The 20,412-nt window shown below is 39.2% G+C and overlaps 1 protein-coding gene across 3 annotated transcripts in view; it reads right to left on the bottom strand.

The window, feature by feature from the left end:
- Positions 1-18,566, bottom strand: part of rab4a (RAB4a, member RAS oncogene family) — a 31,194-nt gene extending 12,628 nt beyond the window's left edge. For all 3 annotated transcript variants that reach the window (XR_009708004.1, XR_009708005.1, XM_061230748.1), the window contains exons 1-6: positions 18,418-18,566; positions 17,215-17,295; positions 16,901-17,015; positions 16,344-16,406; positions 14,868-15,022; positions 1,663-1,758 (exon numbers count right to left, since the gene is read on the bottom strand). Coding sequence is in view for 1 of the 3 variants with exons in the window: in XM_061230748.1 (XP_061086732.1) it covers positions 1,663-1,758; positions 14,868-15,022; positions 16,344-16,406; positions 16,901-17,015; positions 17,215-17,295; positions 18,418-18,433 (526 nt within the window). In the remaining 2 variants the exon portion in view is untranslated. The remainder of the gene's footprint in view (positions 1-1,662; positions 1,759-14,867; positions 15,023-16,343; positions 16,407-16,900; positions 17,016-17,214; positions 17,296-18,417) is intronic.
- Positions 18,567-20,412: the final 1,846 nt, after the last annotated feature.

Below are 20,412 nucleotides of genomic sequence, written 5' to 3'. Positions count from 1 at the left end.
CAGAAGGCTGTAAATCCGTGTAGTTTACGTCTAGGCATGCTGGTCGATTGTGTGTTATTTTTTTTAAATGCATTGGTTAAAATTATAATTCCTCATGTTTTCATCCCTCTTCCCTATGGCTCCTGCCCGACAGACTTGATTGGCATTAAATATGTAAATATGCTCCTGTTAATAACTTTGGTTACGCAGTATAATATGAGGGTCTATTTTCCCATAGGCAAATGGTCTAATGATTTTACTTTTACACCAATACAGGTCTCTGTACAATTTGATATATTTCTATGTAACAGTAAACTTTGCCAATGCATTTTATATGGCGTGGGACAACCGTGGTGGTGAGATTAACATGGTCCATTTTTTGCTGAAAACAGAAAATTTTCGCTTTCAATATCCGATGGATAAATAGCCTACTGATAATCTATTGCTTCATTTATTTTTATGTAGATATTGCAGAGTATTTAAGTAAATGAAAGTAGATAACACTTATCTACAATAGCTGCATCAAGTCCATTGACATGAAACTGTTGCATTTTTCTTTTGTGATGCTTTTACTGAAGCCTCTTTCAGTTGTTTGTTTTGGGAGGGATCTTCCCCTCAATCACCTCTTCAGGAGGTGAAATGCAAGCTCAATTGGGTTAAAGTCTGGTGATTGACTTGGACAGTCTAAAACCCTCAACTTTTTCTCCCTTATGATGTCCTTTGTTGTGTTGGCAGTGTGTTTTGGGTCATGTTCTTGCTGCATAATGAAGTTTGGACTGCTGGACCCCCTCGAAAACGAGATGGCTCATCTCTAGGGGTTATCCATAAATAAATTTGAATTTCTCCGCAAATTGGCTGACAGAATGTTTTTGTACACTTCTGAATTAATCCTGCTGCTGCCATCATGAGTCACATCATCAATAAAGATTAGTGAGCCCACTCCAGAAGCAGCCATGCAAGCCCAAGCCATGATACTTCTTTTACTGTGCTTGACAGGTGAGCTCCCATGTTTTGGAACATGAGCAGATCCCTTCTTTCTCCACAATTTGGCCTTTCTTTCACTTTGGTAGAGGTTAAACTTAGCCTCATGAGTCCATAAAACTTTGCTCCAGAACTTTTGTGCCTCATCTGTGTGCTTCTTTGCAAATTTGCCTTCCAATTCTTATGTCTGATGAGTGGATTGCACCTTCCATTGCACAGACCTCAAATGTCTTCAGTGCATAGCAAAAACCTAGGAATTGACCTTGCTGTTCCCAATACTTATGGAGGGGACTGTATTAAGCACATTTATAATCATTGTTTGAGAGTGAAAATACATACAAATACATACAATATGCATATTTTTTAACATTTTGACACCATTACTTTATCACATGAAACATGTCCAAGCAGTTTGTACATTTTAATTTTCCAATTAGCATTTCATTTGAATAAAACTATAATTATCTTTATTAAAGCTTTCAAAGGAATTGTCAAGTACATGAAATGGCAAATACAAATGGCATTACTGAATTAGAATTTTGAGACAAAAATAATGTGCATACGAGTGGGACATTTTAATTCATTTAACATATTGCATTGTCATTAGAATTTTGCCTGCAAAATCATTCTATCCAGGTGTTGCATGTTGTCACTGTGAACTAGTATTTTTAATGTCAAATTTAGCTGAGGAGGCTGGTATACCTGACTCAATTTTGTTGAGGATTTTCCTGGCACATTGCACAAAGGCCTCTTCCACATTCTCCCCCGTCAGGGCACTCGTCTCCAGGAACATCAACTCTGAAAATGCAGTCATGGGCTCACCGTCAGTGGACTTTGTGTATCTATTTATGCAGGCATTGTGTCAAATGTCCACCAAAATTATCTTGAAAGGTTATTAGATTCACCTTGAAAGGTGAAAGATTTTTGGCAAAAGACAACCAAGATCATTTGGACACTAGGAATGCAACATAACTCAAATATCCTATTCAGAAACACACCCTATCCTATATTCAAGATATTTGAAATTGAGCACTAAACAGAAAGTGTGACTTGAACAGATTTATTGCTATTATTATTATTGCCGTCTCTGCACACCGCTCATGGACACCCAATCTTGAGTGTTGAGTAGTTATTAAAATGTTAATGCAACAGACAGTTACAAGACAGTTTTTCAGTGCAGGGATGGTCAGAATACTTTTTCATAAATAATACCTGACATATTATTCATTAATTGTCTTTGGCTCATTTCAAACACCTTATTTTTTTTTCCCTTAATAAACCTGATCTGAAAATAAAAAAATCCTGCATGCCACTTCCTGTTGAAGAAAACTGCACAATTATTTGAACCTCATTGTGCTGCCTCTGCAATTCTGCCACCTCAGTGGAATGCTCCCAGAACTGTTTTTTTTTTTTTTTTATGCGATGAGATAACATCAGCAGGACTATTGTTGTTACCACCATCTTGTGACTCTTTATTTGATTATTTGTTTTTTTTCTTGTAAACCCTGGGTATATAGAGGGAAACGTGGAATGGCTGAAGGAGATTCGCTAATACGACCTCCTGCACACCATTCGCGTATAGCCATTCATGTTCCGGTAGCACCTGGTCAGAATTTTTGGTGTATTTTGGGGTTCCTACAGTGTAAAAACAAAGGAAAGTAATCACAAAAAAACTATGTCTCAAAAGACAGGAAATTGGATTGATTAGCCCTAATGCTAACATCAGCCTGCTCTCCATCAAGGCATCAGTACAGATCTCTATCAACATACTACAGCCATGTACAATGTCTACTCCAAGTCAAACAAACAGATTGTTTATGATTCAAACCACTCAAATAATTAATAATCTTAGAGTAGTGCACTTTTGCATATTAGCCTTAGAGGCAATATACTTATTTTGCACTTTTCTAAAGCATGCTTTATTTCCAACATGTCCAATGTGTCCCATATGGTACCACATATCTTGTTTCACTCTTTCAACATAGCTTGGCAACAAACTGTGTTGGTACGTAGCATACAATTTGCAATTAATTGATAGATCCTACATTAAAGTTTATATTGTAGAGTATAGAGTGTATACTGCCATGGTCTCATTTACATAGGCCTACTGTATGTCGTTCCGGATAAAAGCATAGAAGCAGATACAGTGGTGTGAAAAAGTGTTTGCCCCCTTCCTGATTTCTTATTTTTTTGCATGTTTGTCACACTTAAATGTTTCAGATCATCAAACAAATTTAAATATTAGTCAAAGACAACACAAGTAAAAACACAAAATGCAGTTTTTAAATGAAGGTTTTTATTATTAAGGGAGAATAAAAATCCAAACCTACATGGCCCTGTGTGAAAAAGAGATTGGCCCCCCCTGTTAAAACCATAACTGTGGTTTATCAAACCTGAGTTCAATTTCTCTAGCCACACCCAGGTCTGATTACTGCCACACCTGTTCTCAATCAAGAAATCACTTAAATAGGACCTGCCTGACAAAGTGAAGTAGACCAAATGATCGTCAAAAGCTAGACATCATGCCGAGCTCTAAAGAAATTCAGGAACAAATGAAAAAGAAAGTAATTGAGATCTATCAGTCTGGAAAAGGTTATAAAGCCATTTCTAAAGCTTTGGGACTCCAGCGAACCACAGTGAGAGCCATTATCCACAAATGGCGAAAACATGGAACAGTGGTGAACCTTCCCAGGAGTGGCCGGCCGACCAGAATTACCCCAAGAGCTCAGGGACGACTCATCCACGAGGTCACAAAAGACCCCACAACAACATCCAAAGAACTGCAGGCCTCACTTGCCTCAGGTCAGTGTTCATGACTCCATGACTTCACTTTTTCACACAGGGCCATGTAGGTTTTTTTTCTTCCTTAATAATAAAAACCTTCATTTAAAAACTGCATTTTGTGTTTACTTGTGTTGTCTTCGACTAATATTTAATTTTGTTTGATGATCTGAAACATTTAAGTGTGACAAACATGCAAAAAAATAAGAAATTAGGAAGGGGGCTGTTGAACATAATGTACAGTCTCACATATACAGCCAGTCAGCCACTGTATTATTTACTGCGCTATAAGCAGCTAATTTGGTCCTTGCGGGTATCCATATGTGTGTGTGTATGACTTCTGCGCATGTGCAAAATAAAGTTCTCTCCCTGCCCCGCCAAGTACGTTGTGGACGTCTAATGTTTGCTCCTCCAGTCTAACTCTACAAAAGTATATTAACATACCTGCAACAAATATGTAGCTAGACATCCGTGACATAAATATGAACAGTGCAACAGGTTATGGGCCCAGTGCCATGTCTAGTCAACGATTTAATAGACTTTTGTTCGACGGCGACGAGAGAGGATACGAGTTATGGGAAACTCGCTTCCTAGCCCACATGGAGTTGAGAGCGAGACTCTACTGAACGTGCCAGTTATCCCTGTGGGCGAAAATGCTGTCCAGTTGAGAGAAGCAGACGTCAAGAAAAACAGAGAAGCATACGCGGAGCTGGTGCAAGTTTTAGACAACAAGAGCTTGTCACTAATTATGCGGGATGCAGCAGCCGACGGTAGGGCGGCATTGAAGATACTTCGGCAACATTACGCAGGAAAAGGAAAACCGCGCGTGGTGAGTTTATATTATGAACTCTCAGCTCTTCGCATGGAAAGCAACAAGACCGTCACGGAGTATATTGTTTGTGCAGAGACAATATTCTCGTTGTTGAAAGGAGCCGACAAGAACATAAGTGACGGGTTGCAAGTGGGAATGGTAGTGAAAGGACTGCCGGACTCTTTCAAACCGTTCGTGGTTCATATTACTCAAAGTAATGACAACCTGACATTCAGTGAATTCAAGGCAAAACTAAGGAGCTTTGAAGACACAGAAAAGTACAAGCCGAGTAATGGTGATGACGGGGACAGTGTGATAAGAGCCGCCGCCGCAGCAGCCACCACCTCTCGTGGAAGAGGTAGAGAGAGAAAGAGCATGGCCGAAATTGAGTGCTTCAGATGCCACAAAAAAGGGCATATGTCTCGAACATGTACGAGCATGCCTGAAGCAAGAAGAGCGGAACGCAGGAGAGACACGCCAGGCCGGGGGAAGCAGCGAGACGCCATCGCGGGAGTGACCGGGCAGAGCAGGGTGCAGCGGGGGACCAGGACGGGCGCTGGGGAGCGCTATGCCTATAGACAAGACAAAAAGAAACTGGATCCAAGGTGCGAGAAGGGTATTTTCATAGGATATGATAAATACAGCCCTGCATACAATGTCTATTATCCAAAAACAGGAAAAGTGTCAAAGCATAGATTAGTTAAGTTCATACAGAAGAGCAACAGAGACTGCCAGACACAAACAGGTCCACACAACGTTGGAGACAGCTATGAGGATGTAGACTCATACGAGCCTAGTGACATTGTAGTGAGGGCAGAAACCGCTACCCAACTAGAGAGAGGAAGAATACCAGTGTAAAGCAGAATGTACTGATGAGCAAGATGTGGATTATTTCTATAGAGCTGTATTTGGGGTACCAAACACATACAAAGAGGCCATGAGCTCTAATAAGTCTCAGAAGTGGGCTAACGCAATGGACGAAACGTTCGAAACGTTCACCTTGACCACACTTCCTAAAGGGAAAACTGTTGTGGGAGGTCGCTGGGTCTTTACAATTTACAAAAGAGAGCCAGGATGAATCTGAAACATACAAAGCTAGATATGTAGCTAAGGGCTATAGCCAGATAGAGGGGATAGATTATAAAGAGACATTCTCCCAAACTGCTAAAATGACGTCAGTGAGAATTCTGATGCAGATGGCGGCACAAGACAACCTAGTGCTCCATCAGATGGACGTGAAAACGGCGTACCTACATGCCCCGATGGACTGTGAGGTGTATATAGAACAGCCGGAGGGATTCATAGTTGAGTCAAACACTGATGATCATTTGGTTTGTAAGCTGAACAAGTCGTTGTATGGCCTGAAACAATCAGGGCGCAACTGGAACAAACTCCTACATGATCACCTAGTAGAAAACGGATTTATCCAGAATGCGGCCGACAATTGTGTATATGATAAACAATCTGAAAATGAGATTATTTGGGTGGATGATTTAATAATTGCAGCCAACAACAACGACTTGATCAGTGAGGTAAAGGAAATGTTGAAAATGAAGTTCAAAATGAAGGATCTAGGAGAACGTAAACATTTCTTGGGTATTGATTTCACACAGAAAAAGGGAGAAATCAAGATGAGTCAGGCAAGGCACATTGCAAAGGTGCTACAGAGGTTTGGCATGTCCGACTGTAAACCGAGGTCAACACCCTGTGAGCAAAAGCAAAATTTTGATGAGGAGGGTGAGGTTGTAGATGCCACAGGTTAGAGAGAGATAGTTGGCAGTCTGATCTACATAATGACCTCTACTAGACCAGACCTAAGCTGGGTGGTCAGCAAGTTGTCACAACACTTAGCACAGCCAAAACAACAACACTGGGTAACAGCTAAACAGGTGCTACGTTACTTGAAGGGCACAATTGAATATGAGCGATGTTACAAAAGAAGTGACAAAGACCTTAAACTAGAGGGCTATAGTGATGCCGACTGGGCGTCAGACCAAAATGACAGGAGGAGTACTACTGGGTACTGTTTTAGCTTGGTCAAAGAGGGTCCAGTTGTATCCTGGAAGACTAGGAAACAACCAACAGTGGCTTTGTCAACATGCGAGGCGGAGTACATGGCTCTAGCAGCCACTGCCCAAGAGAGCCTATATCTTGTTCAATTACTCCAAGGGATGAATAAGGATAGGAAGCACACACCAGTGACAATATTCGAAGACAATCAGGGGACGATTGCTCTGTCTAAAAATCCAGTATGTAGGCAACGGAGCAAACATGTTGATATTAAATATCACTTTGTGCGAGCCGCACATATTGATGGTAAAATATCCATTGAATACTGTCCCACAGAAAACATGATGGCCGACATGTTGACCAAGCCACTGACAAAAGCAAAGTTTGAGAAGTTCAGATGTTATTTCTTTGGGGAAACATAGATAACCCAGATGTATCAAATGTATGACTTCTGCGCCTGTGCAAAATAAAGTTCTCTCCCTGCCCCGCCAAGTACGTTGTGGACGTCTAATGTTTGCTCCTGCAGTCTAACTCTACAAAAGTATATTAACATACCTAACAAGTATGTAGCTAGACATCCGTGACATAAATATGAACAGTGCAACAGGGGCACTTTTTCATACCACTGTACATAGCTCACATTATGTACATATCTGGGCCTATACATAATTATTAATATTTGTCCAAATATAATTGACCAATTAAACAAAGTCATGGCTAACTACTGTGCATTCAGTCACTCAATGATGGTGTCACCCACAAATCACTTTTATACTCACTGTAGGAATAAATCAATATGTCAAGTGGATACTCCCAAAATTCAAGTGACATTGTATTGATGTAATGTCTGCTAAATTGACAAATTGCTAGTCAGGTGAATCTTGAATTTTACTTACGAAGGGAAGTTTACCACATCTAATTACTGTCAAATTACTGTAGGGCACAGGTGCAACACAATTACAGTACTACACTTTCTGATCATGGACGAACCTGCTCAGACAAACATTCAACAGGGGCAAGTGCCTGCTCATCCAAGAGGAAGAGGAGTAAGGATGCGTGGTGACTAGGACAAGACCACAAAACAAAGAAAGAGGCAGAAGAGGACAAATGCAAATGGTTGTCTCCAGTGAAGTGAGGGCCACCATTGTGGACCATGAAATCAACCATTGTCTTACAATGGCAGAGCCTGGTTGAAGAGTGATACCTAATGCAGGCCAGTCCATGGTGTCGATCAATTATATAAACATTATGAAGGCGAAACAAGTGCGCAATATTGTAATTCATCATGCTATTTCAGGTTACAGTAAATGCATGTTTGAAGTTCATAAAGAAATACAAACTGTGATGTATTGCTGATTTCCAACTGATTCCCCTGCGTCACTGTATCAATAGAAATGATTCAACAATTATACAAGAGACAGATTTGAAGTTACTGTAACAAACGTTCTTCCAGGGTGCACTATCCTAATGACAATCTCTAACCATTTTGATTTCAAACGATGACTTTTAATTTTGATGACACTGGCTAATTCATTGAAACAATTTCAATTTGAAACATGAGAAAAGATTTGTGCTTTTGGAGGTGAACCATAAAGGCGTGCAGTATTCATGAAATGGGCCAAAGTGAAAAACTGTAAAGAAAATCTAGTCTTGCAAATCTTTCCTCCCCATTTCCTATATACAAATGCTATCTACTGGCAAAAAGTGGTATTTGCCATTCATTGAACAATAAATTATTGGTTGAATTGAGAGTTCTCAACCAAAGGTTTTTGTAGCTAGCATGCATAACAATACAGGATTTAAAAGTATAGCTAGTTAGCATCATTCTTTTAAAATCCAACAATAATTCCACTGTTTGAAACTAATTTCTTGAGTCAAATCTTAAGGCGACGGCAACTGTATTCCATCAACATGGTATTTACATATTAAGTTCCACCTTGCTTGCAAGACTGCATGTTCTCATGTGTATTGCGAAATATATCAGCCAGTCGGCCAACTACTGTAGCTTGCTAGCCAGCAAATTTTAACTACTTCTAAAAGCCCAACTAGGCTAGCTAATGTTAGCCAGTTAACTACCTGGCATTAACACTGTCACTGCTATTTTTCAGTGTAGATAGCCAGAGCTAACTTGCTAGCTAGTCATAAACACCAACAAAGGTGGTGTTTATGACTAGCCTGAACAACTAACTAAAATAGCTGCTGATTTAGCCTGTCCATGGACTATGCAATGTCATCTAGCGATGACCTGCATGCAATAAAGTTGCTGAACATAATGGTCTCATGTTAACATAATGTTTAAAATTTCTTTTTTTTTTTTTCAAATTAGAACTTTCAATTAACTTTATTCAAGTTAGCATTGTGTCTCACCATGTTAAATCTATGGACAATTCTCACCAATTTTGAATTCTGAGGTCTAATTCAAATTTTATAAAATGTACAGTCATCAAAAAACATTATTTCATAATTACCCACAGAATGTGTGGTATTGTATGAGTTATTTTTGAGCAAAATCTTAAAGGAACAATAGGTAAGATTTTTGTGTGATTTTTATTGTTACAAGACCATTGTATCCCTTCCTATCATTGTAATAAAACAATACAAGTTCAGTATCGGAAGCAACAAGCAAATTAGCCAGTTAGCTCGACAAATTTACAAATATCCACCTGAAGCAATACGAACATAGTAGCGAACGTTGTGAGCATAGCTGCACAAGCATTGTGTCTCAGGTGGATATTTCTAAATTCGGCATTACCTAATAGCTAATTTGCTTGTTGCTACCGATAACAAACTGGTATCGCTTTATAACTAGATACAGGTGCATCTCAAATTTCATTACACAAAGTGAAATATTTCAAGCCCTTTTCTGTTTTAATCTTGATGATTACAGCTTCCAGGATCCAAAATCCAGTATCTCAAAATATTTGAATATTACATAAGACCAATTACAAAAAAATAATTTATAGTACAGAAATGTCAACCTTCTGAAAAGTATGTTGATTTATGCACTCAATACTTGGTCGGGCTACTTTTGCACGAATTACTGCATCAATGCGGCGTGGCATGGAGGCAATCAGCCTGTGGCACTGCTGAGGTGTTATGGAAGCTTACAGGTTGCTTTGATAGCAGCCTTCAGCTCATCTGTATTGTTGGGTCTGGTGTGTCTCATCTTCTTCTTGACAATAAAAATCTATGGGGTTCAGAAGAATCTATGGGGTTCAGGTCAGGCGAGTTGGCTGGCCAATCAAGCACAGTAATACCATGGTCAGCAAACCAGTTACTAGTAGTTTTGGCACTGTGGGCAGGTGCCAAGTCCTGCTGGAAAAGGAAATCAGCATCTCCGTAGAGCTTGTCAGCAGACGGAAGCATGAAGTGCTCTAAAATCTCCTGGTAGAAGGCTGCATTGACTCTGGACTTGATAAAACACAGTGGACCATGGCACCCACATTACTGACTGTGCAAACTTCACACTGGACTTCAAGCAACTTGGATTCTGTGCCTCTCCACTCTTCCTCCAGACTGTGGGACCTTGATTTCCAAATTAAATGCAACATTTACTTTCATCTGAAAAGAGGCCCAGGTAAGAAACTACTGACATTGTCTCAGGTTCAGGAGTGGCTTGACACTAGGAATGCGATACTTGTAGCCCAGCCTCAGTCTACTCCTTGTGAAGCTCCCCCAAGTGCTTGACAATCTTCTCAAGGCTGCGGTCATCCCTGTTGCTTATGCCCCCTACCACACTTTTCCCTTCCAGTCAACTTTCCATGAACGTGCTTTGATACAGCACTCGAACAGCCAGCCCTTTCAGCAATGACCTTCTGTGGTTTTCCCTCCTTGTGGGAGTGTCAATGAGTCTCATCAAGATTAAAACAAAAAAAAGGTTCGGAATATTTAACTGTGTAATGAATCTAGAATATAAAACCTTTTCCACTATATTCACATTTGTTTAGATGGACCTGTATGTATTTTTAGCTTGGATAATAATAATAATAATAATAATAATAATAATAATAATAATAATAATAATAATAATAGTACACAGAGTTTCAGTGATCACAGCCTGGAGTGCAATTTGGGCAGTTACACCCTTTTATCTCTTTACGTGTTCAATCATGTGTGTTTAGCTAAACTTTTGTCTCAAACTGTAAGTTACATTTGCATCGTTTGTGGAAGACTATCATATCTGAGTTATATAGGCAGCTTGTTACATAGCCACATAAGTTTCTTGCTCAAAATATAGTTGGTTAGCTAAAAGACCTCAAAACGACAAAAAATATGAATAGTGTTGTGTAGCACACTAAAGTCAACATTTCAAAGTCACCTGCATGGCGAACATTTTCTTACTAGAACACTACGAAAAGATGGCAGGCTCAGTCTCGTTTGTCACGGGGTCTGAGGTTGGTTGTTCTTGCAATTCCTCTCTTGACCGTTCGGAGTCCGAAATTACCTATTGTACCGTTAATGTTTTATGCTCATTTTAAAAGGGTATCCATAACAGAAATAGTTGGCGAGTCTGTTACCATTGTAGCGGACCTGCAAAATGTCATTGAGATTGGTTTGAAACGGGTGAGATATTAAGGTTCAAAATTTACAGTGCCAACCACTGTAAACGCATACAGTAGGAAAAGTCAGCAGACATGGCAACAGACCAAACTCAATGCTGCCCTCTAGTGCTTTAAACGTTTTTACTGGAATGAAACATTTTCACTTTCATACCTACAGTAGCCTAATTTGCATTAGCACATTTACCAGTTTAAACTCAAATGGAGGGCAAAGCTCTGGGATTTACTCAATTTAACAGTTACTCCAGTCAAAAAGCAAAAGTCACCTTGATATGAAAATGGAGATTACATTTAAGGATGGAAGAGAGGTAGACTTAATTTACAAACTGAATCTGCCCGTGCATTGATCAACTAGTTTGCTACGCAGATGTTTAAATTTCAGTCGTTGTGGCTACTTTTCAGTCTTTGCGGTTGCACTGATCATTTCATTTCTATACAGTGACTGGTAGCTGAGAGGAACATCACATTAGCCTACATCCATACACATTGCTAGCCATAGGCACAACGCTGGCAGCCATGTTTCGGTTACAAACTTAAAATGTGTTTTTTTTGTTGTTTTTTTTTTTTTGCCAGTTGCCATTGCAGTTTCAGTCATTACTTTAATTTAATTTAATAACCACACAGTTCTTCCGATGGTTTACCAATGAATGAAAATAGGCCTAAAGATTTTTTTCCTTTTTTTTCTTTTCTTTATTGTTATCAACTGCCCGGAACGTGTCTCTATTATATCAATGATAAATGCTGTTCGGTTTACAAAATTTCAGTTTACGAACAGTTTCTCAAGAATGTAACCCCTTCTTAAATCGAGATATGCCTGTACCTTTAAGTAATGAAAGTAAATAGTTTGGTCAAATTTCTCTGTAAGTTGGCAGAGAGCATGTTTTTGTAGATTTCTGAATTCATCCTGCTGCTACCATCATGAATTACACCATCAATAAAGATTGGTGAGCCTACTCCAGAAGAAGCCATGCAAGCCCAAGCCATAATGCTTCCTCCATCGTCAATCAATCAATCTAACAGGACAACAAGAAACACCAGTCACATGTTCCAATATTTTTGCTCACCTAAAAATGTGGTGGTCTGATTCTTTACATATTATATTGTTCAGTATTCCATCCGTTTGTGGATTTGTGGATGCGATTACCTTGTTAACTTTGCGTGTTTGTTTGTTTGGCTCCAGACTCTCTCTTAGTCCGTTTTGATTGGTTTGATGATTGGATGTTGACCATTACCTTGCACTATTCAACTTATTCTTGCCTTAGGCCTTTTTATTGGTTTGTTTACTCCAGTGTACTATTCGTGCTTGACCCAATTTGCCCCCTCCCCGACAATGACTTTTGTTTGGCCCCTCTGCTTGCGATATAGTGACTCTGGTTAATTAGTGTTTCTGACTGCAGACTCCTCCATGGCATTAACAGAACCCAAGACAGAGCTTGATTTAAATAACTAAATAAAAGAATACAGAGTTCAGAAAAGGATTATACATTATAACGGAATTGGGAATAGATTTATGGGTGTAATCATACTGCAAACTGTGTAAACTGATTCTTCATGCACCCTGTTCACTGCTATTACTAAACTTGATGGAATTAATTTACTACAACACAAGAGTAAATTATTATTTCAGCCATAAGGAATCGTGCCACTCTGTATCCAGATCAAAATGTTTATAAAAGAGACTGTTGGGGAAATGTTTGCGTAACTTGCCTTGTTATACTCCCAATGTATGGAGTGGGACAATGACAGAAATTAAGCCAATGGCTCTGATAATCGAATCAGTAGCTAATGATACAGTCAAAGCCAGAAAAACTGTCACTGAGTTGGTGGCCACCAGAACTGTTCTTTTGCAGAATTGTGCAGCTCTGAATTATACTCTGGTATCTCCAGGTGGTGAGTAAAGAATATTGTACCTATATTCCTCATAATAAAGATGAGATCTGCAAAATCATTGAACACATTCCTAAGCCTCTTCAGTTTATGCTTGTCCACCTAGTTGTGTGAAAGTTGTTTTGAGTTGAATTTAAAGGGATGTAAATAGTTATTTGGTTAATGCAAACAAATAATTGAGTAGTAATTTTCCAATTTAATTTTTATGTGCAAAAATTAAACATTTGTCCCTTCCAAGAGAGTATTCACAGCCACAGGTGTCACTGTAAACATAATACGCACTTGTTTCACTCACACGTATGTTGGCATGGTTATGTTCATTCATTCATTCATTCATTCATTCATTCATTCATTATCCTAACCCGCTTATCCTGAACAGGGTCGCATGGGGGCTGGAGCCTATCCCAGCATACATTGGGTGAAAGGCAGGAATACACCCAGGTTGCCAGTCCATCGAAGGGCACACACACACAATTCACTCACACACTCATACCTACGGGCAATTTAGACTCTCCAATCAGTCTAACCTGCATGTCTTTGGACTGTGGGAGGAAACCGGAGTACCCGGAGGAAACCCACGCAAACACGGGGAGGACATGTAAACTCCACACACAGAGGCCCCGGCCGACGGGGATTCGAACCCAGGACCTCCTTGCTGTGAGGCGGCAGTGCTACCCACTGCACCATCTGTGCCGCCCGCATGGTTATGTTTCTGAACAAAAACATGCAATATGCCACTTTTCAGTCAGGCTATATGTTTGTTTGAGGCTTGTGTTTAAACTGAGCTATAGCTATGGTAGTTAAAGCTACACTCCCCTCCAAATGTATTGGAACAACAAGTTCAATTCCTTTGTTTTTGCTATACACTGAAGACAATTGAGTTTGAGGTCAAAAGATGAAAATGAGGTGACAGATCCAAATTTCAGCTTTGATTTCCTGGTATTTTTAAAAACATATCACCTTTTGTATCAGACCACCACAGTTTTAGGTGAGCAAAAGTATTGGACCATATGACTGTTGTTTCTTTGTTGTCCAGACGTGTCCTGTTAGATTGATTGGTTAAACAATAAATCGTTCTGAATGTCTACTCTTTTAGCCTTGGGTTTTCCTCTGAAGACATTCAGTCACTGCATTTGTGTTAGAAAAGACAAACCAACATGAAGACCAGAGAGCTGTCTTTGGGAGAAAAGCAAGCCATTTTGAAGCTTAGAAAAGAGGGGAAATCAATCAAAGCCATTGCACAAAACCCCAAAACATCAAAAATAAATCTCCACAGGGCAGGGGTGAAGGTATCTCAATGAACCGTTCTAAGAAGACACAGACAGCAGCAATATAGAAGCTATACCACAAGATGCAAACCACTCATTAGTAGTAAAATTCGGACAATTGGCAAAGAAGTCCAGACATGAGCCACAAAAGTCTGTCTGCTAACTTACGGAGAAATGCATCCAAACTTCATTATGCACCAAGAACATGACCCAAAACACACTGCCAACTAATTAGGAGGAACTCCTGAAGATTGAAGGGACATTAACACATCTAGGTGTAAATACCAGGAAATAAAAGCTGAAATTTCATCGTTCATCTTTTTACCTCAACCCCAAATGTATTTAGTGTATTGCAAAAACAAAGGAATTGGCCGTGCTGTTCCAAAAGTTTTACAGAGGAACAATACCAAAACACAATGGATTTTATAACTATATTTGATAACTTATATTTCTTCCTTTTTACACCAAGCATGGCTGAGCATTTATATGGCATGGACAAAAATCCAACCAGGTAACCAATCCTTGTTATTGAACATTGAACATCTGAAATATTTGCTGAACAGAAAACATACAAAACCCATCCAGACTCACCATTCTCCTGCGCAAAGCGGGATGCCTCCAGGAAGGTGACCTCTCTGTCCCCATCCAGGTCTTTCTTATTACCACACAAAATAATGACAATGTTTTGACTGGCCAGCATCCTAGCATCCGTCAACCAGTTAGTCAGAGCGTTGTAGGTTTCTCGGCTGGATGTGCAAACATGACAGAGAGAGAGAGAGAGAGAGAGAGAGAGAGAGAGAGAGAGAGAGAGAGAGAGAGAGAGAGAGAGAGAGAGAGAGAGAGAGAGAGAGAGAGAGAGAGAGAGAGAGAGAGAGAGAGAGAGAGAGAGAGAGAGAGAGGAGAGAGAGAGAGAGAGAGAGAGAGGTCCTACACTTTCAAAAAGGGATTGCAGCTGAGAATACTGGTTCCTGTACAGTACAATAGAACATACAGCATAGCAAAACACTATATAATATTCTTCATAATAAAAAATGGTGGAGCATAGCAATAGCGAATAAACTCATATCAACCATCATCATTTTTAGTTCTTCATTCTTAATGTCATTTTGAATGCAGAATCTTAAAAATTAGAACATTAGGAAACATGACTGGAGTGACGTGACATCAGTGTTAAAAAGGAAAGAAAGAGAAGAGAGGGAAAAAAACAGTACATAGAAATGCATTTCTTTCAACCCTTACAATTGGATGAACAAAGAATGGAGCATGAAGGTTTGAATATCGTGGAAAAGTAAATGTTTTCCGTAATTGAATTCAAAAAGTGAAACTTTAATATATTCTAGATTCATTTCAAAGTGAAATATTTCAAGCCTTTTTGTTTTAATCTTGATGATTACGGCTTACTTCTCATGAAAACCCAAAATTCAGTGTCTTAAAATATTAGCATATTACATGAGACCAATCAAAAAAAGGATTTATAATACAGTAATGTCGACCTTCTGAAGAGTATGTTCATTTATTTTTAGTATAATAAATCCTTTTATAATATAATAAATATTTTGAGATACTGGATTTTTGATTTTCATGAGCTGTAAGCCGTAATCATCAAGATTAAAACAAAAAAAGGCTTGAAATATTTTACTTCATGTGTAATGAATCTAGAACAGAGGTCACCAACCCTGGTCCTGGCGAGCTACTGGGTCTGCTGGTTTTTGTTTTCACCTTAAAATCAGGACCCTGTTGAGACCCAGGTAACCAAGTGAGGTGAGTTAGCTGTGTAATCATCTGCTCTAATTGATTAATTAAGTGCAGAGTAACAGCCAAAACCAGCAGACCCAGTAGCTCTCCAGGACCAGGGTTGGAGACCATGGATCTAGAATATAGAAAGTTTCATTTTTTGAATTAAACCTGGCATTAAAAAAAATGAACTTTTCCACGATTCACATTTTGAGATGCACCTGTAAATATTTAATCCAGGAATTATAAAACACTTTTAAAAAACAATCAAAACACTTTTCTGTGGCTACATTAGCACCTCCCAAGATCAATAATTATGATGAAGTCACTTGCCTGGTGATGTCATATGCAAGGAGGGCCCCTGCTGCTCCTCTGTAGTAGCTTCGTGTCACTGACCTAAAAGGGAAAAGGACTGGTCAGCCAATCATTGCCCTCCAACTGCACCACAAAACTTATCAACCTAAATGTGTGGCTTCATTCATTTTAAAATAGCAGCCTTGGAAGACCAGCTTGGGCTGAATGGGTGCCAAACTAAAGTGTTTATTGATCTGTTGAAAGAATACACAAATGTTTTCTTGTTTTTAGATCTCAGAGGCCTGTGCTGATTCTAGTGAATATGCCTTAGAAAGTGGCAGCTCTTGAGCGCAGAGCACTTTTGCAATATTATTGTTACACTGTAACAATGTAACCACCTTTCTGTGATGCATTGCGTCCACCGAGACCACTCTGCAATTAATGAGCTTGGCATCGGACACCATGCTGTCTGGAAGACCTGGCATTAGACTGTGTGCCAACACGCGGCAGGAGACAACACAAATTGACTCAGATTTAAGAAAATAACATGACACTGGGAAGAGAGAGTGTCTGGAGGAGATGCATAAGCCTCCTACCTGAATCGCTCTTGGCCTGCAGTGTCCCATATTTGGAGCTTGACAAATTTATTTACCACGTTGATTATTTTTGATCCAAACTCCACGCCTATGGTATGATTGGAGTCATCTTTGACTAGACAAACAAGTGGTAAACAAATTATAACCTCCAAAACCTACTGTTAAAAATAAAATCATTTAAAGCAAATTCATACACATGCATACAAACAGATGATGCTAAACTAGTATTCAAGCTTTTTGATTTTTATTCTACTTCTTAAATAATACAGTATTTGAAAGTATAGGGTCATGGCATCATAGAAATCACAACTCACATTTATTTTCTATAAACTGGTGAAGAAGACATGACTTCCCCGTCCCTGCATTCCCAATCACGAGAAATTTGAACAAGAAATCTGAAGGGAAATTAAGAAAAAAGGGTTACCTGGATGCCCCTTCCATTCTTAACTTCTGGCATACAGAACTTTCAAAGGACAGCCATTTGAAAGCATCTGGGCAGTATCCACTTTAAGTCACATCAGTGAATGAAGACAAGCTTTATCCCTATAGTTCTTAAACTAGGATTATAAAAATACAAGTATACAAAAGTATACAAGTGAAACTTCTGAAATTACTGTTATTCTTACAGTTAAGAGACGTTAATGACGCAATCGCTAAACCGAGGACGATATTCAACCTAACCCGACGTGCTCAATGATACCTAACGGATGTACACAGATTTCAACTGTATCAGCTGAGTTCGGGTACATTGCGTTTAGAATATAGCCCGTAGCAATACAATGACAGACATGGAGAAACAGCCAGCATCTGTTCATAGGCTACTACCAGTCTTTTTATGCAAAGTTTAATATTAGACTAACATTTCGTATTTAAAGTCTGACACTGTTTAACAAAGTAGCCGGGTTGATTTTGTTCAATAAATGTCCCACAATGTACAACTCTGCTGAAACACAGCTCAAGCTAGGTTTTGAAACAGCTGGTCGCAGGTTGACTAGTTAGCCCTGCTCTATACTGAACATGGTTTGACCAGCTCAAACTATGTTTTGAAACGGCTGGTAGCTGGTATTTCAAGCTGGTCATAGTTGGCTTTTACTGTATGTATGTTTTACTAAAAATATAATTGAGAAACTTACATTATAAGCAAATATAATAAATTATTAAGATTATATTAAGATATTTCGCTGCAAATAATGAAGAGCAAATCATAGTAGGTAAGTTATAGGTACACATAAATAGGCCTACATTCGGATCTAATAAACATGGTGGTGCGGCATAAATTACAGTTTGCATTGGAATAGGAAAATACAGCAAAATAAAAAATAAAAACATCAGGAAAACAGAGATGTTAGTTTACATATGGCTGCGCTTGACTTCGAAGGCCTATTTGTGTAGCCAGAAAACCGAATGCTGCCAATAGGCTAAACAGGGGTCTCCATAGATTAAGAGGATTTTCACACACCTGCTCCGTTGGTTTTAAAATCAGGGTCACATAAATCGCAGCGCTATAACATGCTTACCGTATGTCTCCGACATGGCCGGCGATTGCTGGATAAAGCCCTGTTGTTTTTTTTTTTATTTAGACACGGAAGACGGCGGAATAAACGAAGGAAAAAATCCCTGAGAGAGAGATTAATGAATCCTGAAACACTTTCAGGACCTCGACTCGTACTTCCTGTTGAAGCCTTTTCAAAATAAAAGCCCGCAGTTAGTTGATTAAGTGGCAGCAGCTTCATCAAAATAGATTTAATCTAACTTTGTCTGATTTTTGTTCTCCTGGAAAACATCGATATGTCCAGGATTTTAACAAGGCCTGATGTATACTTATATACTTATATACGTATACTTATACCTGATGTATACTATAACAAGGTTATTTGAGGACCTCTCGCTGCGGTCCCTAGTTCCTGGATGAAACGCTAGGTGGCAGTATAACACGAGTTATTTTATTTTATTGACAACTGTTTTGTCATCCCAAAAAAGCAATTTGAATTTAATTGAAAAATGTGAAATTGCGGCTGCCATTTCCAGGTAACGTGAGTAGTCGTTCAGACGTGTGTATATTTTATTTTACGTTGAAACAACGTCTTGAAAGCTCAACAAAAAGTCAATTTCTTTTTCAGGACATTCACACAAGTTGTTGTACAAGCTCCCCCTTTTCTAAGCTTCAAAATGGCTTGCTTTTCTCCCAAAGACAGCGCTCTGGTCTTCATGTTAGTTTATCTTTGCGAACACAAATGCAGTCTTCACAGACAAAACCCACGGCTAAAACCAAGAGTAGACATTCAGAACTATTCCGGGTTTAACCAATCAATCCAACAGGACTCATCTGGGCAGCAAGGAACATGTTCCAATACTTTTGCTCACCTAAACATTGGGTGGTCTGATATAAAAGGTACTATGTTCTAAGTCTTTAAACAATCTAGGTAAAAATACCAGTATATAAAAGCTCAAATTCAGATCGGTCATCTCATGTACATCTTCTGACCTCAAACTCAATTGTCTTTAGTGTACAGCAAAAACAAAGGAATTGACCTTGCTGTTCCAATACTTCTGGAGGAGTTATTTAATTGATGAGTAGTATATAGACACATCCTATCTGTTCAAGTTCAAGTGAATGCCTCAAAACTCATTGACCAGCAGTTCATTCTACAGCAGGACAATGATCCCAAATATACTGCTAAAGCAACAACTTAGTTTTTCAAAGCTAAAATATTATTGTGGCCAAGTGAATCACCAGATGAGAACCAAATTGAGCATGCATTTCATATGTGAAGAAAACTTAAGGGGACTAGCATTAATCAGCAACAATCATGAGCTAAAGATTTATGCACATGAAGCTTGCAGTGCAGAATGTGGCCGTACAAGAGTGTGCTGGTGCGGTCACAGTCTGCCTGAAATGAACATCTTATTTACAAAGGCTACAGCTCATTATGCAATCAGCAAATGGTACCTACATTGAAAGAGGAGATCTTAAACAGCGCAGTTAAAGCATGTGTTTAGTGCATTCTTCACGGCATGTGGCGATATCTATGCATAAAAGCATGTGTACGTATTCCAGCTGTGGCAGCTATGAACTTGACTATTGCTGGGATAGAATAGAAACATTGTGATGAGAGGTTCCATGATATATTTTATTTCTCCTAGAAGCACAATTATTTGTATGCCTGGTTGTAGGTTACAGAAGTCTTTCCCTGCTTCTTTTCCATGATTGTTTTGGAAGATAACTAATGAAAACAAACACACAACCCTGTTTTTATTATTTTAGCAATGCCAGTTGAGCATGCTCTGTTTCTGTTAAAGGGAAAAAGCATGTCTTTCCGCAATGGACAAAAGCAATTAAAATCAGCATATCAATGCATTCAGCCTACTCATATAATTTCCATCCATCCATCCATCCATTATCTGAACCCGCTTATCCTGAACAGGGTCGCAGGGGGGCTGGAGCCTATCCCAGCATACATTGGGCGAAAGGCAGGAATACACCCTGGACAGGTCGCCAGTCCATCGCAGGG

This window comes from Conger conger, chromosome 2, assembly GCF_963514075.1.
Source record: "Conger conger chromosome 2, fConCon1.1, whole genome shotgun sequence".
NCBI classification, from domain to species: domain Eukaryota; kingdom Metazoa; phylum Chordata; class Actinopteri; order Anguilliformes; family Congridae; genus Conger; species Conger conger.
This window is presented reverse-complemented; position numbering and strand designations above follow the sequence as displayed.